Source organism: Hemicordylus capensis, chromosome 17 (genome assembly GCF_027244095.1).
Source record: "Hemicordylus capensis ecotype Gifberg chromosome 17, rHemCap1.1.pri, whole genome shotgun sequence".
NCBI classification, from domain to species: domain Eukaryota; kingdom Metazoa; phylum Chordata; class Lepidosauria; order Squamata; family Cordylidae; genus Hemicordylus; species Hemicordylus capensis.
Window position 1 is genome coordinate 12761155 of NC_069673.1, and position 22172 is coordinate 12783326.

The 22172-nt window shown below is 42.3% G+C and overlaps 1 protein-coding gene across 10 annotated transcripts in view; it reads right to left on the reverse strand.

Annotated features, from left to right (window-relative positions):
* RALGPS1 (Ral GEF with PH domain and SH3 binding motif 1) overlaps positions 1 to 22172 on the reverse strand; it is a 167997-nt gene that overhangs the window by 105724 nt on the left and 40101 nt on the right. For all 10 annotated transcript variants that reach the window (XM_053281812.1, XM_053281811.1, XM_053281813.1 and 7 more), the window contains exons 7-9: positions 21735 to 21824; positions 18453 to 18545; positions 4561 to 4687 (exon numbers count right to left, since the gene is read on the reverse strand). In XM_053281812.1, coding sequence (XP_053137787.1) covers positions 4561 to 4687; positions 18453 to 18545; positions 21735 to 21824 — 310 coding nt within the window. The remainder of the gene's footprint in view (positions 1 to 4560; positions 4688 to 18452; positions 18546 to 21734; positions 21825 to 22172) is intronic.

Genomic DNA, 22172 nt, shown 5'->3' on the forward strand with positions numbered 1-22172 from the left:
CTTGATCATACCAAAGATGGTGCATAGCAAGAGGCATCTAGGGTGGGTAGGTTTTGGGGAGCTTGGTGAAGTCACAGATTCTTTCCAGAAATAAAAAAAAGAAATGCAAACTTCTTTGCCAAATACCCTCCCTTGACCCAACTCCCCTCCACAAAATGTTTTCGCTGTTATTCTAAACTGGGCGATAAGAAGCAGAACTCTGAAGAATTAGGGTTATTTCACACTACTTCTGCCTGGCAAACATTTGAGCCAAGAAGCATTGCCAAAAGTACAGCAGTGTACAATGGCCTGTCACCTTTAGGCAATCAAAAGATCTCAAAGGGCTGCAGTAACAGTAACAGAAGCAGCTCTTGTTCCTTCTCTTCGCAAGCAGCTACAGAAGTGAACACCTCCAAGGAAGAGGTGCCAATATGAAAGAAGAGCTTCTTAAGTCTTGGAGAAAATGGCTCTGCAAGTGTTGTGAAAAACGTGGAGGAAATCCTTTCTCATTTGGGTAAGATAGACGCACTTTACGATATGTTTCTCAGCTCTGGTTGGCTGAGAAGGAAAGAAAGTGGCCTCTCTCAAGCCTTCTATGGTTCTGTCTTGACCATATGTTTTTTGATATTGGAAATCAGAAGGTCGTCTTAAATTCAGAGACCTGTTACTTTTGAGTAAATGCAGGTATAACCTGTGTTTAACTTCTGCTTTTTTGAGGAGGTCATTTTAAATTCGGAGTCATCTTTGAATCAGGTAAATCCAGTAAAAGTTAAACAAGCAAATTCTCCACTTTGATGATAATGCCTCAATTTCAACTGGCGGATAATACGAATGCCAAGAATTTATGCTAGCATGCCATACGCATGAAGCCAAAGTTATGGATGTATTTTGAAAAGCTGGTCAGTATGAGTAAGCTTCCCTTTTATCACAGACATGTCTAATTGTATACTATAACCCTGAAATGACCCATGATAAAAAGATAGCAAGAGTGTATTCCAATATAGCACAGAGCTTCACTGGCAAAATAGAACAGGGGTGGATGGCCAAAGGAATGAAAACTTATGGGACTTGGAAAAAAGCTCTGGCATCTTTGGGGGTGGGGTGGGGAAGTCTTCAAGAGCTGCTGCATCCTCAAACCACAAAAATTGTGATGCGTTCAACTAAAACGAACCTCATAATCTTGACTATGAATCTAGTGCCTCCTCTCCTCTCCTTTTTTCTTCCAGCCATAAAAATTACAGGCAGAGAAGACCCTAGAAATATGCACAGTGCCTTTGATGTTAATATGATTTCATTTATCCCAGCTCTCTTTCTTTTCCATGGCATGCCACCCCAACTGCAGCAGCTACCAAGCTGAATTGTACATGTCTGGCAGCACTCTACGGGCTGTGTGCTTTTGGAAGAGGAGGCTGCCCTCAATCAAGGGAAAGGCAAAGCTAAAAAGCAAAGATCTCTGCATAAAAAGCACACTTTTTGTTTTACTTTGGAACAAGTTAAAAAAAATACCCTTGGTTTCTTGCATATCACATATCCATGTGCCTCGAGGTCATGTCAGTTAACGGATTCTACTGAAGCAGAGAAACAGAATGAAATATGCTACATGCCCTGTTATAACAAACTGTTGAATCAGAAAGAGCTTACTGAATCCCAAGGATTTTAAAAATGAAACAATAATTCAAGCTTTGTAGAGCTGTAGGGTTGCAGAGCCGGTAACTAAGAGAAGGAAAGATGAGGGGAACCAAGAATCACAAGCCCAATGCTCACCTGTTGCTCAGGCAAGAGCAGGGATGAAATCTAGTAGGGTAGGCAACAATCTATAGAAGGTGGCTAAAGGAAGAGAGCAATGGCCGGCCATCTTCTGAGCCAAGGATGGCAAGAGAAATGGTCCTCATATTTAAGTAGAGCCTGCTGCATTTTCATCCCCAAGGGATGGGGCTGTAGCTCAGTGGCAGAGCATCTGTTTTGCATGCAGAAGTTCCCAGGTTCAGTCCCTGGCAGCATCTCCAGACAGGGCTGAGAGAGACTCCTGCCTGAAACCTGGGAGAGCTGCCACCAGTCTGTGTAGAGAAACCTGAGCTAGATGGACCAATGGCCTGTCTTAGTATAAGGCAGCTTCCTATAATCCCCTTCCTCCTAAATTCTTCCTCATAGAGGTGGTCCTTTCCCACTTCTTTTTCATCCCTCAGCTTAGTTGTGAAATGAAAAACTTGGATGTTACAAGTTAAGCATAGTTTCCCCTCAATGTCATCTATGGGGAAGGAGACTAAGAAACAAAAAACAAAAAACAGAGAAAGTCATTAGTGAGCCAGACAACACGCTTCTAGCAATTCACTTGCCCAAGTAACTGTCAATTTCTTTCCAGAGTGTTTTTAAAAGGAAAAAAAGGGAAGAATATGAAGATCTCCTCACTCACACCTCTGATTCATACCTATCACTCAAATCCAGTAGTCTCCCGCAATCTGATACACACACAGGATATATAACCTGCCTAAAATTATCTCAGATGAAATGAATGGGACCCACTCCCTAATTGAAATACCCAGGAAAATGTGTGCACACCCCAGTCTCACAGTCAGGGGGCATAACTCCAAATCTGAAGGGGATCTTATCATTAAAGTACTTGGGTTTCAGAGGGGGGAAAGTGGATTTTCCAAACACTTCTTCAGTGAAGTCACAAAGTAAACACAGAAACATATGTCATGGGGTTGAAGCCAAAGCATACAGAGTGCATTCACAGGATAAACAATAAAAGCCCAAAGAAAATGAGCTAATGAAGGACCTCTTACCCACATTCAAATACTAAGCTTTGAGGAGCTCTGTGCATACACGATAGTATATTGTTCTTACATTGGGCTTCTTTAAACATTTCTATCTCTAGGGATTTTCAGTTTTAGGAAGTATCTGCAAAAACAGTAGATTCTCTGTTGATCACTCAAATCAGTATTTTTCCAATTTGTGTGGGGTTTTTTGTAGCAACATCCATTAAGGTAGACTCAAGTTATTTTTTAGGTAGCCTGTGTACAAGTCCAACATTGGATGAACTGCACTGGCAGTTTTTCAGATATTATCAGAGTGATAATTTTAAGACCTTCTCAAGACCATGATATAGTACGGATGCCACAGCAAGGGGAGGAGACCTGAATCTGTGGTAGCAAGCATGAGTTGTCCACCTTGTTACTACGAAGAGCACCTGCCTGCTTGCATGTAGAAGGTTCGAGGTTCCTTCCTTGGAATCTCCAAGAGAGGGCTGAGAGAGACTAAACATAAGAACAGCCTATCTAGGCCAGCACCCTCTTTCATACAGTGGCCCACCAGACGCCTCTGGGAAGCCTCTGGCATGCCCTCTCTCCTGCTCTTGCTCCCCTGAAACTGGTATTTAGAGGCATCTTGCCTCTCAGGCTGGAGGTGGCCTATAGCCCTCAGTCTAGGAGCCATTGACAAACTTCTCCTCCATAAATTTATCTAAGCCCTTCTTAAAGCCATCCAGGCTAGCGGCTGTCACTACATTTTGTGGCAGATAATTCCATAGGTTAATTGTGTGGAAAAGTACTTCCTTTTGTCAGTCCTAAATTTCTTGGCAGTTTCATGGGATGACCCTTAGTTCTAGTGTAATGAAAGAGGGAGAAAAATGTCTCTCTCTCTCCACAACATGCATTATTCTATAGACCTCTATCATGTCACCCCTCAGACTTTTTTCTAAACTAAAAAGCCCTAGGTGTTGTATCCTTACCTCGTAAGGAAGGTAACTCCTGCCTGCAACCTTGGAGAAGCTGCTGCCAGTCTGTGTAGACAATACTGAGCTAGATGGACCAAGGGTCTGACTCGGTATAAGGCAGCTTCCTATGTTCCAATGTTTCTGCTATGGATAAAGCATGAGGCACTCAACTCCAAACACCAACACTAGTCTCTTTATCTTGATAACTAAATACACTGCTCTGCCTGGTGAGAACCCTGCTGAGCTACAATAATTGGAGAAAACAACTGAAATCTAGTGACCAGGAGAGGCAAGATCTAATGTCACACGAAATATATCACAGAAGCAGAACTTTGCCTTATCTGGTTGCATTAAACTGTCTAGAAGTGTTCTCCCTTCTTCTGGGGCATCATGCACAGAAACATCTAGAGACGCAATTGCAAGCAGGGTACACTTCTACCCCAAGCACATTTCTCTTAGGAAGACTTTGCCTTGGTTCATACTACTCATCATATTTGGGTCAGACAGGAATTTTCCACCAGGTCAGAGCAGCCAGTGACCTTGGGGTGGGGGTGGAGAGCTCCGATGCTGCAACATCATAAGAGGACCACTGTGTTAGGATAATGGCTCTATTCTGCTCGGCTTTCTTCACATTCCCCAAAGCTCAGAACATGGTGGCTTTTCCATCATCACATGGCAGGAGTGCGAAAGCCACGTTCCCAGTTGTAAAAAAAACCACACACACAAGCTAACACATGCTGGCTAGCTGAACCACACTGGTTTAACATATGGTTTGGATCCAATATATCTGGGCTCAATGCCTAGCCAAGAAGAGCAAACTGAAGACACTGTTCAGCAGATAACAATCAGGCAATTTTCACACTTACCTAGATAAGGAATACAAGGGACCATCTTCAAACATCTGATGTATTCCCGCATCCTCTTATAATTATCTTCCTTAGACATTAAGTAGTCCAGCTTCTCAAAGGTGGTCTTGTCTTTGCGATTCAAAAGCTGAAAAAGGAAGAAGGCCAAGTGAAATTATTAAAATTCTGCAGAAAGGAAAATTGAGAGCACACAGGAAGCGATTCTGTGCAGCTCTCTTCAGGTTAAAGATTAGTTTTGTTTATGGAGAGGCTTTGCACTCATTTCAAATAATCCCCATTATAAATCTTATCCCAAAACTGAAAACTGATATTAATCATTTTGAGGAACATTTTGGGAATGTCTCTCTTCTTTCCCTCTCTCTTTCATATAAGATTTTTAAAGTGAAGAACGATGTTTATTATTTTCCAATCATTTAAATCACATGTGTTTTTATACTACATCTCCTAGAGATATACATATCAGGCAGTATAAAAATATGATAAACAAACCAACAAAGACCTTTCTGTTCAGTTCTTTGGTATAAGCAATGAAAGAAGCGACATTTTGCTGCTTACAACCACTTTCTCTGCTTCGTCTTCTCACCTTGCTCATGCTGGTGCTGATTCATTCCTGCCTGCAACACTGACAGTCTGACCTCAGACATCCCAAGAGGCAAGATGTCTCTCAATACCAGTTGCAGGGGAGCAAGAGCAGGAGAGAGGGCATGTCTTCGGCTCTTGCCTCTGGGCTTCCCCAGTGACATCTGGTGGGCCACTGTGTGAAACAGGATGCTGGACTGGATGGGTTGCCTTGAGCCTGATCCAGCTCGGCTATTCTTATGTTCTAACCCACAAGTATAACTTATACTCTAGATTCCGCCTCCCACCCACCTCCATCATTTCCCTACAACTACAGTAACAATTTCAAGCTTAAAATCAGCTCTTCTGGGCAGTCTAAAAGCTAAGTGATTGCATTTTATGAATCTTTTGCTAAACTCTTCTCTGCATGTACCCTCCCAGTAACACCCTTTCCTCGCAATATGTTCAGAATATTCCACTGCAATAGAGGAAGACAACTCCCCATAGGAGTCGAAGGCAAGGTTAGGCACTCTGCCCAACATCAACAGCCACAAAGGAAAGGTAGCAAGTTCAAGCTACAAATTATTATAAAACATAATACTGCATACATCATTGACATGACAAATACTAAGATACAGATGATGGACAAGTAGCATTGCTTCTACAGTGATGTGTACAGTGCCCGATGGTCCTGTGGTAGCGAGCATTAATTGTCCCCTTTGCTAAGCAGGGTCCTCCCTGGTTCCCATTTGAATGGGAGACTACATGTGTGAGCACTGGAAGATGCTCCCCTTAGGGGATGGGGCCACTCTGGGAAGACCACCTGCCAGCTTGCATGCAAAAGGTTCCAAGTTCCCTCCCTGGCAGCATCTCCACGATAGGGTTGAGAGAGACGCCTGCCTGCAGCCTTGGAGAAGCCGCTGCCAGTCTGTGTAGACAATACTGAGCTAGATGGATGAACAGTCAGACTCCGTAGAAGCCAGCTTCCTATGGTCCTATGATGTGAAGCTAGAAACAGCAGCTGAATCTCTGGTGTTCACATCAAGCATCTACAGTATGGTCTAGGGGAACAGGCAGCAGAAGGGGGAGCTGGTGTGGGGTTCTAGGCAGGCTGATGTTACCCACCCTGCTATAGAGATTTGTCAGTGACTGACACTGCGTGTCAAGTTCAACCGGGTGCGTTTCAGGCATTCCCTTTGTTATATAGAGTATATAGTTTCAGAAAGTAAACCATGTGGCTGCCTCAAAAGCAGCTGCAAGCGACCCTGCCTGTTACATACATGGCCAATCACAGATTTTTGAAATGCCTGAAGCCTCCAGAAGGACGGCCTGTGAAAAATTCCATGTGCTCCTAGTTAAGCATGCACAGAAGTGGACTGCAGAATAATGAGGCTGGCTATAACAGAGCTGGGAAGCACACAATGCCTGCTTGTGGCTAATATTTCTAACGAACAGCCACTGAAGTTGCTGAAATTAAGTTACAGGTCACAAGGGAACTTACTTGAGATTTAAAGACTGTTAAAATCACAGCACCTAATCAAAAGTGTAATGGTGCTTTAAAAACCAAGAGTCTCCAAGCAAGCAGCATCTTTGCTGCACCTCCCTGGTTTTATACTGAAAACAAGAGATTTGCCACAAAAATGCAAAACAAATTAGCTCATCTTCAGTGTATACATATCCTTAAAAAGCCCAAACATAGCAGTTTCAATCTTCCAGCTAACAGGGCCAGATTAGGTACAGACTGAGGCCCCTCTCCCCACTGAAACCCACTACCCAAAACAACCAGCAATTGCACACAAGGCAAAAAGGAAACATCAATTTCCCAGAGGGCATGTTTACACTTAAAGCAGTTTCACAGTCACTCTCTCTTCCCAAAGAAATCTGGAAATTATAGTTCTGTGAAAGGGCAGTAGGGATCTCGAACTAAGAATTCTCAGCACTTGGTTACAATTCCAATTTATTTTCCCTAGGGTTCTTTGGGGGCGGAGGGGGCCATGACAGCTGAACTGGTTTAAAACCAGTTTGCATTCGTAGTACACAGACGACCTGATCGAAAAGAAAAGATGAGCATCAGGGTAACTGGCGAGACAAGTCATAGCGAGAGCACTCTACCGCTTTCCTCCAAATCTGTATCACTACAGTGGTAATGTTATGCTAGTCCCTTATGGAAAGGTATGAGGCGAACACAGCTCTGGAGGGGAGAGGAGTTAAGATGGTGTCGTGGTAACAGCTTTTACAGAGTGCTCTGCAATTGATTTTTATCCTCCTCCAGTTCTTCCTCTATGGTGTTTTGGATTGTTAAATTTTAACTTCTTTGGTTCTCCATTCGGGCAATTAGCTTAAGAGCTGGTTCTGGATTATTTGCATCACTACAGTGGTAGTGTTATGCTAGCCCCATGTGAAAAAAAGTATGAGGGAAAACAGCACTGGAGAGACACCCCACAAGGCTCTTGAAAAAAGGCAGCAGTCTCACAGTGGACATGAAAACCAATATGTTCTGTTATTCATGTGACAAGGTTATTCATGGAGTGGCTGCATTGTCCTGCAGTTCCTTGAGAATGCTGCCATCAGTTATCCTGGGATCAGGCTTCAGAGGCCATCGCCTCTTATCATGTGCGACAGATGCCAAAGCTAAGCTGTGTGGAAAGAAGCCAATCTTGCTAGTGTACGATGAGTCTGCTGCCCATATGACTGAAGATGTCTACTAGCTGTCCTGGAGTGATTGATACAACTACTACTGCCAGTAAATTCGCAAGAACTCACTAAATCTTCTTGCCACTCCTTGAAGCTTATGGAGGAGACACTGAGCCATCTTAAGTCTTAAGATGACATAGCATAACATATTTTTTGTTCTGGCTATGGCCACGTCTTTTTCTTTCTATACTGTCAAAATAATTTCCAATGGCAAATATTTGCCACATAATTTACAGGTACCGAGACGAGGATAATGGAAGAGGTACATAGCCTTCCTAGCAACCGCAGGTTGACATGTTTTTGGACCATTCTGATCTGTACATCTTCAAATACACAGTGTGAGAAAAGGAGAGAAGCCTGTGGCTTTGGCAGCCCTGCTCACAAGTGGTACTGATCAGAGAATGTGTGTCTTACCACAGGTTGCTACAAACTAAAATACACAGCAAATTACTTCAGGAAGGAGTCGAATTATAGAAGGATAGAGGCAAAATGTTTGACGCCCGATAAAAAAAAAAGTTACAACTTCTGCCAAAACAGAAGATGTAATCAACTCTCGCAACACAGAAATCCCCCGGAGGTCCTCAAAAACAGAGTTGCTGCAGTTTTCTGCTTCTTATCTGTTTCACTACTCAAGTCACTTTCCTTTCACACTCTTTTCGTCCTATGCACTCTCCTGCCCTCCCTCTGGGCCATCAAAGAAACCTCTTCCTCCAAGAAGCAAACCAGAAAATCTTCCTTGCAGCCTTCACAGAGATTACCTCTGCAGGGGGGGAAATAGTGGTGTACAAATGTGGCCCTTACTTGGGAACTGAATCGGGCGGCATGAGACCTCTTTTGGCTCAAACTGCTCTTCATTATTAAACTGGAAGCAGGGAGAGTGAGAATTAAGAGGCAGCTTTTAACTGGGATTAGTTTTCAGAAAATACTTTATTTAGTTTGGTTTTTAATTGGACATTTTCATTGTGTTTTTTAAAATACTGTTCTGAGTTTTATGGTTTTTAGAACTTATTAAAAACAAAAGTGAGGAGTTCCTTAGCACATACGCATGCATGACATAGAGAGTACTCAAATGATATTCTCTTGGAAGCAAGAATGCCCGGGAATTGGCCAATGAAACTATAAGAAACTCCAAGCAGGAAGAAAGCTACAGGAGACCACTGAAAAAAGCAGCTACTTTTTTCTAGCAAATTCGGCAGCGGCATGAACCCAAATTGGGATTCCTTTCTAGTAACTAAATCTATGCGGCAACCATTTGCAAAGTTCAATGATTAAGACATATTTTACGAACCAAGCACCTCAAGCCGGCATAAGAGAGCCACAAAGTGACTTTACCAAGCAATTCCAGTAAACAAATATTCAAAACAGGGACAAGTCCACAAATGTATATTGGATACATTGCCTATTCTGCCATGTAGAAAATCCCTACTCATATTTGCTTTTCTACAGTAACTACTTCATGCAAAAGCCACAGATTTTGCCACTCATTTTATACCCAAAAGAGCACACCTTACATCACCATACACCACTGCTTTAAAGCATAAGAGCAGCCCTGCTGGATCAGCCCCAAGGCCTATCTAGTCCAGCATCCTATTTCACACAGTCCACCAGATGCCTACCAGATGCCTCCTAGAAGCCTACCAGATGCCTCCTATTTCACACAGTCCTACCAGATGCCTCCGAGAAGCCTGAAGAAAAGCAGTTTTTCCTTAGCCCAGCTCTGATACTAGAAGTGAGCTCGGCAGGAAGAAGACTGCTTAAAGCAGCCAAGTGCAGTGAGGTAATGAGGTAAGGTAGAGGAACATAGGAAGCTGCCTTATACAGAGTCAGACCCTTGGTCCATCTAGCTCAGGACTGTCTACACTGACTGGCAGCAGCTGGCCAAAGCTTTAGGCAGGAGTATTGTCCAGGTCTACCTGGAGATGCTGCCAGGAAGTGGTCGCACGCAAGCATGCAGATGCTCTTCCCTTGAGCTACGGCCCCATCCCCTAAAGGGGAATATCTTACAGTGCTCACATGCAGTCACACATACAAATCAAACCAAGGTGGACCCTGCTCAGCAAAGATGACAATTCATGCTTGCTACCGCAAGACCAGGTCACCTTAAGTGGCTCAGTGGGAAAATGCTTGACTAACAAGCAGAAGGTTGCCAGTTTGAATCCCTGCTGGTATGTTTCCCAGACTATGGGAAACATCTATATCAGGCAGCAGCGATATAGGAAGATGCTGAAAGGCATCTAGGAGTCGAAATAGACTTGACGGCACACTTTACCTTTACTACAAGACCAGCAAAGACTTTGCTCCCCTTCCCTATTCACTACTTTTGGTATAGAAAGTAGATCCCAATCCTGCTTTACAGGTAAACGGAACAAGAACATAGTTAACGAACATGTGGTTGTCCCAGATTTCTATTCTGGTCCTCAGCGTCATGGTGATTTGAAATAACCAAAGTCTGCAGATTTCTAGTTCCCCTAACATTAATAAAAAGGGTAATAATCTAATTTTCTGCGTATCTCCTGTATCCATTTGCAAAATATCAGTATTTGATTACACAAGTGTGAGAGCATCAAACCAAAATCAGTAAACAAACTATGGAAAAAGTGAAAATGTTCATTGTACAGAATATGCTGTGACTCTCTACAATTAAGACAATTATTCACTGGACTCCAGATGTTTAAAAAAGGCTCCATCTTATTATACTTGGAAGCATATACCCTCTCGAAACACCCCGTCATAGGAATGGAATGTTTCCGATGATCAAAACTGAGCTGAGACGAGCCTTTGCCGTGCTGTAAACTCCTTCCAAAAGCTGCTATCAAACTGGTTTGGCTTTTCCTCCCAACACTTTGTCAAATTCATGTCTTAAATAATTTAGAAAAGTTGGTTCGTAAGCCCAGTTTCCTCTAAAGTTCACATGCTTGGACATGTGAGTGACCTCCATGCATATTGTCTCTCGGGAGAGAAGCCTGGCTTGCCCAAAACCTCTTTCTCATATACCTCTATCCTTTCTCCCTGGCTTCCCCTTATGCCTGGAACTTCCCAAATGCTTCTGTGATGCTCCCACTCTTGCTTCCTTCAAATCCCTCCTCAAAACTTTCCTGTGAAGACTTTGGCATAACCCACCAGACCCCATATATCCTTCTGTATCCAAATCTAGATAAATGTAACAAAATAACTGCTTAGTCTTTCCCAGTTACTCCTGTCTCAACCCGCCGCCCCGCCCCAGCCTGTTTCCCTTGTATTGATACCTGGACTGTAAGCCCCTTTAGGCAGGAACCTGTCATTTCTTTTTTTGTAAAGCATCATGTACACAGATGGCTAACAGCAGCAATCTTTTTTTTAAAAATGACCCTATCAGCATGAGAGCAGGACTGCCTGAAGTCCACCACTACGCAACCACGTGGAGGGTTGAAAATGTGGAAGCAAATTATTCCAAGGCTACAATATCAAGTCAACTGGTGAGGCTCTGCAAATTTCCCGTTTATCAGATGTCCGGTAGAAAACTGCAAAGGGGTTTGTCATAATGCTTGACAATATGAGCTAAGCGCGTTTGTTCCACTAGACATGAACATGAACAGGGGCTTCTCATGTAGTGACAGTGAGCAAGTCATGCAAGTTATTCCCACAGGGTCCAGAGGCATACTACTAAATCTGGAATGCTCTCCCAGTGCCTATTCACTCCTCGGTCTCCATCACAGCTTTTAGAAAAAGTGTAAAATCTTGGCTTTTTGCCCAGGCATTTATTTGATTCTCTGCTGCTGCTCTTTATAGTCTGTACTGCTTTTATGCTTTTGTTTTAAATTTTTAATCAGATTTGTTTAATTCCCCCCCTTAATATTTTAATTGTGTCTTTTTTACCATCTTGTGTTTAAACTTTTTGCTGTAAATCGCCAAACAAACAAACAAACAAATAAATAATTTCAGATAGCCCTGCCATTTACTGTCTAAGCTCCTGGGTCTAAGTGCTCAGAAGCAGAAGAACTATGGTTTCTGCCTGTTCTGGCTTCCTCTTTGCATGCTCGCTGAGAGGCCAAAAGAGGCCCAACTTCACCTCCAGATCTTTAGTAATCAAAAGTAACAAAGTAACAAAAACAAACAAGTAAACAAAGACTGGCACAGTCCTTTTCTCATGCTTCCACATTTGCCTTGTGAGCCAGGTCATCATGATTTTCATCCCATGGATGAAGAACAGAGAATGAGACAGTGACTGCACCAGTAGACTGAACATGGTTGGCATATGAATCCAAATTTAAGACTATTGCCATCAGCTGACCCTTGATGGCTCTTGGGCTTCAGACCCTGCAGTTTGCTTTGTGTGGCAAGGATCTTCTGAGCAAGAGTAGGGCTAGATCAGGGGTTCTAAAGCAAGCATCCAATATCCGATTGCAAACATATTGTTCTCTATAGTAGTAGTAATTTTTATTTGAGTCACTGACCAGCAAATAAATAAAAGGAAACAATAAAAATACATAAAGTTCCTAAAACTTCCTAGAAACATTTGAACATATTGGGGGGAAACACCAACATCATTTGTAGGCAGGAAGAGAAAAATAATGCTCTATATTATTCACTGCAAAAGAGCTTTGCAATCCCTCTCTTTTGTGTTAATGCCTCTTGATGCAGTAGATATGGACTGGGGAGACCCGAATTCAGATCTGTTCTCAGTTATGATGCTCATTTATGATGCTCAGTTGTGATGAAAATGTTTGGACCCTTCGATCCACTTCTTTACCAGGACTAATGAACAAACTACTGTGTTAGTCATCTCTTAACAAAATGCACCATTCCCCTTTCATAAAAAATCTGGAGCATTTCTGAGAAACTCGCAGTCTTAATTTACTTATTTAAATGTGAACTTATATGGTATTTATCTAGTGACGTTTGACTTTACAGAAAATCTTCTATCACTTCATAAACTGCACTCCAGAGTTTCTCCTCTGGTAAGAAATCCCAAAATCTCCCTTTCCAATAATTCCTAAAAGTCAAGCAAGCATAAAAGTTACTTTTACTTTAGCAATCAGCCATTATCTGAGGGGGGCAGGGAGGGTAAAGAAACACACAAAAATATGTTTAATACTTAATAAATGTATTTTTAAAATATCACTATACATTCATTTCTAACAAAAAGACACCACACCTGGAAACCGTTACCCACTGGAAAAAGAATGTGTTATTCTAACATTTTATTCAAATAATATCATATTTTGTTCTCCAAGCATTGCTTTCTGACATAAAAATGTACTTGGAAAACAAAGGAAAACCCATGAATATAAACTCATCTATATTTCCTTCCCTTTTTGGCTGAAATCTTCACTTAAGAAAATGCACACCACATAGGTCCGTGCTGAAATGGTTCATTTGAGGAATGTATTTACTTTGCTTGCTGAAATATTGAACAAGCGATTTCACTGTAAATCGGCCTTTAATATTGCTACCGTATGCTAGAGAAAACTGGGAGATAAATGGGAGGTTTGTATGCTTTTGGGGTTTTTTTGTCTCCTTAAGTGATCAACCAGAATCACACATATTGCCACGAGAGGACAAAGACTGGATAGCTGCTAAACCTCAGGAAAGCTGAACTGGTTCAAGGAAAGGGAACACCTATCTCAAAGGGACTGTATGATTCCCAACTTCTTTTTTTGCCAGGTGCCAGTCATCCAATTAAGCCCAGTGCCAAAACCAATCACTTTGTTGATTCAACAGCATAAAGTACACAAAGCTCCACCCTCTTGTTAGCAAGAGGCCAAAAAAGCTCTTTTTTTCAGGGTTTTTTTTAAGCTCTGCAAGCCAATTAGCCTTATATGGAAAGATGTATACCCAAGATGAAGATACAGAAGCAAAATTCCTGAATACCACCTTGTAGACACAAAAATAAGACAAAGGTCAAGGAACACAGTGAAAAAATGGAACTACGACTAAATGTCAAGAAGTCTAAACTAATGACAACGGGTACAGCAACCAGCCTCAGAATTAACAACGAAGACATTGAAGTGGTGGAGAGCTTCTGCCTTTTAGGATCGACCGTCAACAGTAAAGGATCCAGCAGTCAAGAAATACGCCACAGACTATCACTTGGTAGGGTTGCAATGAAGGCCTTGGAAAGGATATTGAGATGCAGTGACGTGTGTCTACACCAGTGATTCTCAAACTTGGGTCCTCAGGTATTATTGGACTTCAACTCCCATAATCCCCAACCAAAGGCCACTGAGGCTGGGGATTATGGGAGTTGAAGTCCAATATCACCTGAGGACCAAAGTTTGAGAATCCCTGGTCTACACCTACAAAGATTAGAATCATTCCGACAATGGTTTTTCCCATGACACTCTATGGATGCGAAAGCTGCACTAAGAAGCAAAATAGAAAGAGTATTGATGCTTTTGAACTTGGATGCTGGAGAAGACTTTTGAGGAGACCATGGACAGCCAGGAGAACAAACACATGGATCATAGAACAAATCAATCAAGAATTTTCACTCGAGGCACAAACGACCAGGTTCAGACTATCATACTCTGGACACATTATGCAAAAACCCAGCTCCCTTGAGAAGTCCATAATGATGGGAAATATTGAAGGAAAGAGAAAAAGAGGATGACCAGCAACAAGGTAGATGGACTCGATTATGACAGCCATGAATGCACTACTGAGAGACCTTAAAGGCCAAGTTGACAGATCATCTTGGAGATAATCTATGTATGTGGTCGCTAAGAGTCAATACCAACTTGACGGCACTTAATCAATCAATCAACCATCTCCAAAATCAAGGAAGGAGGGAAAGGATATTTATTCTCAGAAATGACCATCAGCTCTCCCACCTGACTCCCATTGCATCCAAATGTAGTTCTAACATACTGAGTGCTATACTCAGAACACCCAGCTCTTGGCCATGAAGAGTGGCGCAGCCATTGTTGGGTTAGGCTCTCCATCCAGATTTTGAGGGAGCTGCCTCTCTTCCTTCTCTTCACTCTTTGTGGATTTTTTAAAAATGTCCCAGCCCTGTACTGCTTTAGAAAGCAGAGTGAATCCTTGCAACAAGGATGCTATAACTCAAATTTAGTAGAGTTATTTGGGGGTAAATTGTGATCCATGCTTGTGAAGAATCCCCTCATCCAATCACGAAAAGAAATCTTTATTCTGGGCTCCCCACCTCAACACCTTAGAATTGGCAACATTTTTCTGAGTGAGCCAAGCTGTAACTGAATCAGCTTCAAGAAAGAGTAAGCAAGAAAAGCCTACTAGTTTTGAAAATAATTCTCAGAACAATAAAACCTAATGGCATCATTTCAGCTAATTGACGAGTGGGCACTGAATCTTTCTTCTAGGTTCCCCGCCCACCTTGTCCTGAGAAAACACTTAGAGGCATAAAATGTGCACAAAACATTAGTGAAGCCAAAATTGCTCCCAGCTCTCTCCTAACACACCTCCTTTCTGGCTAGTAGCAAAGCGGATGTTTTTAAACTTCCTGTGAGTTTAGAGAAGAGCCACTCATCACTTTTGTCAGTTAAATATTGTGAAAGAGCCATTTTAAAAAAGGTTTAGTGAATCACCATATGAGTTTGCTTCTCCCCCCATTTTAAACCACCCCCACCCCTCAGTCCCCAAAGCCTACAGTAGAGTGCTTGCCTGCAGTACTGAAAGAAGATCCTTCACCATATCAATAACATGTCACGATTTGCAAGACTGCTCCATTGCCACTGTTGAGATATTTTATCCTGAGCTATTGTAGGAGGCTGAGATGAGTGAGAGAAAAAACAAGGGGCTGGATCTGTGTGATGAGTTCCAAAGGCCCAATGGGGTCTTGAACTTGGGTTTCTCAAGCCCCACCACACAATGCCACACAGCAAACTACTTCTGAAGTTTGATGTTCAAAGGAAACCAAACCAAAACCAACATACATCCCTTGGGCAGCATATGTGCCTGCTAATGTGATTATACCTGATAAAAGGATGTGCTGCTGAGGAAAGGAGCGTTCCAAAAATTAGACTGAAAAAATGACCTGGAAGAGTTGCAAGTAGAAACAGAACCTCATTTCCCATACTTTTGCATGTTTGAACAATGTTAGAAAGCCAATGAGAGTCTATTATATCCATCTATATTTGAAAGACATGGAGAATTTTAACTGAAGCATCCTTCATTTTAACTTCTGAACCGGAAAGCCATGCAATGAGCTCATTATAGAGGGCCATTAAACCACTCAGAGGGCCATTAAACCAAATACAAAGTACTTCCAAAAGCTATTCTTTCTGACACTGCAGATGAAAACCATGGCAAATACCTTACATTACTACCCAGTATCAAAGCAACCTAGACACATTCCACACCATTAAGTGAGCACAGTATAGCAAAGAGGCAAAAGGGGTTTGTAACTAGATACAATCCCGTGCCCATGAATAATGCTTGCTTGAAAATGTGGGTGAAAGCAAGCACGCATTCTTTCAAAGTAAAACCCACAAAAAAGGCTCACAAAAATGTATCAAAAGAGACCGGGTGGGGTGGGGGGAGGCTGTTTGGGTCTTTAAGTGTAAACATTATACCATTACTAGATGAGTATACAGAAGTTGCCTTTACCAGTTAAAATATGACCTATCATATTTCTATAATACAAACAAAAGCTACAGCCTCTAAATCACTTATTCCAGTGAGTCCCAAAATAACCTCAGAATCATTAAGACGGTTCCAGTTTATGCTGTCTGAGGTTTGCCTCCAGCAGGACTGAGCACAACGTAGAAGTGAAATCTTGAAGAGGAAGGAGAAGGCAAAGGCACATGCTCCTGCACAGCTGCAACAACCACTTGTTTCTTTTTTCAAAGCAAGGGTTAAATGATTCGGTGCATGCCAAGAAAAATATGCCCCATTTTGGCGCATGAACGAGGTGCAACTACTTGGGAGCCAGCAGGGCCCATCCTCGATTTCCCTTAAAGCAGGAATGGAGTGGCGATTAAATGTGTCGCATGGGTGGGTGGGAGAAAAAAGCTACATCCTGCCCATGCTTCTCCACTTGAAAATGCTTAAAAAAAAATAATCTATACATCTGTGGCCGTTATGTCCAGTTTGCCTCTGGAATTCTAGACCCCAAATCCATATTTCCCCCCTCTTCCCTAGACTCCTACTCAAAACGTATCCAGAGGCAGCTGATGGCTTCCCAAGTCGTGGTAATCCAAGCTTCATCTCAAGCTCCTTTCCAAGTACCATGAAATAATGTAGTAAATTATAGATGCCTTACAAGTCTTAAACCAGGAGGATTGTGAAGAAAGGTTCCGCTGAGAAGTGTAATCTATACATAAGCTACCTGCTACATATTTTAAAAGAATTAAGTAGCAATGTTTGGAAAGAGGACAGGAAGTTGAGGTTTAATGGGTCCCTTCTTAGACTGTTGCCATGTTGCATTTCATCACAGAATGGTATTGTGCCAGCCAATGAAGTGTTTAAAAAATTCTCAGAACTGAAGGCCAAGCTACATATTAAGCCTGTGATAAATCCTGATGGGGGCAACTTTTCTAAAGAGCAGCTGGATTGGGACCCCCACCCCAAGGATTAGAACGCCAGTTACTGCGATAGTCCCAATTTCTCTCTCTCATTCACACAGTCAGTCAAGGCAGACACACATACACACACACCCCTCAGAGGAAGCTCCCCTTCCCCTGGCAAATAGGTAAGAGGGATTCAGCATGGGCATCCACAGTTTTTCTAAGAGCTGGGGGGCACAAGTTGCAATTCTGTACCAATTCTTATCTGGAAGTAAGATCTACTGAATTCAATGGGACTGGGTCAATCCTGCGACTGCCTCCCGCCCACAATGGGATACCAACCAAGGCAGGGAGTAGAGCTGAAGCCACACTACCACTCCACCACTGTCCCAATCTGGAAACCTGACCCAGCCTGCTGTTTTTAACAGAAATGTCAAGTTCATCGGCAGTAATGGCAGGTTTAAAATAACATATCATTTGCCCCGCAATCTAAGATGGCCATCTCCTTATCACATGGATATGTGAACAACAGGATACTGCCTCTGCCCCCATATATGGGGAAACTTTACACCAGGTCTACACAAATTAAGGGCTGGCAGGGGGGACAATTTTGCTGGCCCCCAGGGAAGCATAACCTGGAACAACAGTACTCCAGAAAGGCAGAAGGCCACTCTTGGGGTCAGTTACCTCTTCCTCATCTCTTCATCATCTGTCCTCTCTGAAACTGCCTTAGAACACCAGCCTATGTATACTTACTTGGGAATATTCTTACAGGGTTACCAGTGAGGATTGCAACCTGAAAGCAACAGGGATTTAGGAAGAGGAGGGGTCTTGGCATTTCTTTGAGGTTGGTGTGCACTCCAGGCATCCCAGTGACTGAGCAAGGAAAGGGCCTATTTTCTGGCCAATATCCTTAGTTAAAATTGTGGGTCTCTTCACAAAGGGAGAAGATCCACAAGTAACAAATAACTGCTTTCATTAATATCTTTAATAATTAATTTCAATGTAATAATGCACTGAAAATTGACATTGGCCCCCCAACATCATGCTGTGGTTGGCACCCCGGCTTTACACATATTTCCACATTCCAGTAAACACTCACGAAAACACTCATAACACGTGAAAGATGGGGGCGGGGGGGGGCAGGGAGAGATATACAAAAAGCTCAGAATAACTTACTGCCCAGGTTTTTGTCAGCCTGAAAATAGGTGCGCTTTGCAGTGCTGAAACCACAGACATGAGGGAATGGAGGTTGTTCAATTCTAGAAGTTTCTAGTGGGGAAAAGAGAGAGAGAACAAAAAGCCATCAGTTTTCCATATGGGGTTGGAATGTCTCAGCTCACTCGATAAAATAATAGATGTTCCAGGGCCTTGCTCTTTATAAAATACCCAAAAGATTTGAATGCCTTGCTGTGATGTGAAACGACAAAATGTAAAGAGCAGATGCAAGGAGACAGACTGCATGGTTACGCATGGCTCATTTTAAATGCTTATACTGTGAGCAAGAGAGAAGCCATTGGAAAATTCAGCTTATCACGACTATGACTATGAATATTTATATCCTGCTATTCAACAAAAGCGCTCAAAGTGGTTCACAAAGATAAATAAATAAGATAGTTCTTTGTTCCCAAAAGGACTCACACTCTAAAAAGGAAATAGACGGTAGATACCAGCAACAACCACTAGAGTGATGCTGTGCTAGCAATCACAGCATTCATCATTGTGCCCTTTCAAAGTTGTGGAAAGAACAACCAGACTTGCAATTCTGATACTGACCCATTAGCATGAAGGTATGTGGTCAATCGGCTTGGCTGTTCTCCTCAAAAGGGGTTCCCTGTACTCTGACGGGACAAGCAGTCAACTCCAGTGGGCAGGGTGTGCTAGATCCCAATGGTGCCCATTATATGGGAGGCAGGAGGGGCTCTATGCTTCCCATCCTGGATTACAAATGGCACACATAGGGGGGAGGTGACACACAGGTCAACAAGCATTCTGGTTTAGATGAGACATGGATGATATACTTGGCCAGGACTCTAACAACATGATCCAAGACACAGAAGTAACTCCTGAACTGGCTTAGAACAGGGAGGCTCCTTCCCTCCACAGCTGCAGTATGCCGTGCACATTTGCTCACCATCATGGTAAAGCAATCTACATATGGCTGACTCTCTTAAAGGCAGATGTTGGACTCTACTGCCGGGTTGAGGAACTACTTGTCCTGGTTCACTCTAGATCAGTTTAGATGGTCTGCCTAGTTGCTGTGGATCATGGCAATGTGAAGAGCAAATGGCATTAGCATTGTGTAGGAGGAGACATTTCCTCAGACAGATAACTGACTGGCACAGTTGGGGGCGGGGTGTGTGTCTCATTTTGTGAATACAGAACATCTGGGAATCAAGAAGAGATTTGGGGTTTAAAAATAAATCCTACTCATTAGCTTTCCACAACTCCAAATCAGCCTTCATACTTTCCTTTTAGTCTTCTAGCTGTTGGAGCTGCCTCAGTTTCCCCTGGGAAATTCCCCCCCACAAGCAAATCATCTGTATCAGCATCAGTGGTTAAGCACATAGGTAAGTGCAGAAAGTTCAAATCTCGAGGTAAATTAATGCAACTTACGAATAAGAGAGTTATTCTTAGATATCAGATAACTCTGAATTCAACACATAAAAAGAAGAGACAATGGACACAATCCCAGGCTAAATTAGTCATAACTAATCATGAATGAGCCAAGTTAGTTACAATTAACCTAACCCCCATTAATTCAAATGGGACTTTAAAGTTATGTGCTTTGTCACTAGATTACAATCTGTGGAGCCAAGTACCTCAAAAATTCAAGGGAGTTTGGAAAACTTATACAGCAAGTGCCTTTGCTCTCTTCAGCTATTTTTTGTACAGAGATATTCCTTAGTCAAGAGGCCTGGCTTATTAAGTCTTTGGGATCTATTTACATCCAGTTTTTGGTAATCCTGAGCCTGTTGTACCTTTTGGGTGTTTGCATATAAGTGCACCATTTGCATCAGATATGGCTTGGTAACAACCTCCGAAGGTGGGAGGGATAAGGAAAGACAGCAAGAGAGAGGCATTTATAAGTGGAAGGCACTGATTTTGGACACATTTGCAGAGAAGGCTGAGTAGTTGCAATGCCAATAATGAAGCCAGGAGAGGAGAGTGGGGGAAAGGATATGGGAGAGGAAACACTAGCATTTTTGCAGGAAGGCTACTTGGCTATACAGAATAGCTCACTGGTTCAGCTCTCAGTGATATACTGTTTTTTATTATGTCCGCTATACAGCCAACTTCCATCTAAACTGTTTACTTATATGATTAGTTCCACTTCTTGCCAGTTTTCTGAAGTGCCCTTTTAATTTAATAAAATGTTTTGCCATGATGTTAAGTCCTTTCAAAACAGGTACAGTTTATTTGTGGGCAGAATTCCTTAGTTGGTCTGCATCAGCTACACTCAACAGCTCTTCTCTGGCAAGAAGGCTTGACGTGAAGCGTCCCCTCGCCTTCTAAGCAATTCAGAAGGACCACAATGCAAACTAATTAGTTTCTCAAACTTGGGGCCCCAAATGTTGTTGGCCTGCGGCCATGGTGGTGGTGGGAACTGTAGTCCAGCAACATCTGGGGGCCCAAGCTTGAGAATCCCTGAGTTAAAAACAGGTTGCTTACCTGGAACAGATGATCTGGTAGTGATCTCACGACAGTTATAAACAATGGGTTCTGTGCCTGCGCAGACCAACTTTGGGTAAAATTCGGTTGGGGGCGTCTCAAGGAGCTAACAAATTTTACCTGAAGTTGGTCTGCGCAGGTGCAGAACCCATTGTTTATGCCTGTCATGAGATCACTATCCAGATCTAAGTGTTTGTGGGAGCCTGAACTGCTCATGAACATTTCTGAAAGCCAATGGATATGTTAACCCTGAGGTTTGTGTTGGTTTCCTGGCTTGTTGAAATTTTAATATGTTAGCAGTCATCCGGTTTTCTCCTGGGATGGGAATTTAAGAAATGGCAAACTGGAAAATCAGCAGTGGAAGGAGAATAATCAATGCCCTAAATGTCACTTTCTGGGAGTACATGATCCATTGGTTGAAGTGGCATTATCACAGGATCCCAAGTTAGAAAAAGCCATGTTTTACTTAATGATGTATTAAGTAAATATTGTGCTTATTAGGGAAATAAAATGTTCTGCAAAATATCACTCATAGCTCAAAGCTCTGTGGACCAGAAGAGTTAATTGATTTAAGGCCTATGTGTATTTGCAGACATAGAAGCCACAGTTTATTCATATGCACCATCTGGGCAGATTTAACCTCTCACAACCATTTTCCCCGCTTGCTGAATTACCCCTGGTTCCCACAGAGTACACTTTATTTTTCAGTGGCACAAGAGAAGCAGATGACAGATGTAAAATGGAAAGAATATTCTGAGAAGGAAATCTTTTAAAAAGGAACAAGCTTACCTTTGCTATTTTCACAAAATGGCTCAATATTTCTGCTCTTATTTTTAAGGTCTGTGCTGTTAAAATTTCTCGTACAACCCAGAAACTGACCTATAAATGTAAATATATAGGTTATAATTTAAGTAGACTGCCTTGAATCAAACATCTAGTATAGTACAAACCACTACCCACCCCAAACAGTTATATTCACATGTTGATGGTCAAAAGGCCAGGGAGACGGACATTTTCTGAACTGGAGGAAGAAGAGGGTTTTAAACACTTTTTGCTATCCTAGTCACATTCACATCTACTGGAAGCACAAGGCAATAACCCCACTGCAAGATACTTCAGGCAATATAAGCCCACTTTTCCCTTTTATGGTAGTATAGTTGCCTAACAAAGTCTTTGCAGATGTGAAAAAGCTCTGTAAGGCAAGGTAGTGTCATTCTTCATTGAACA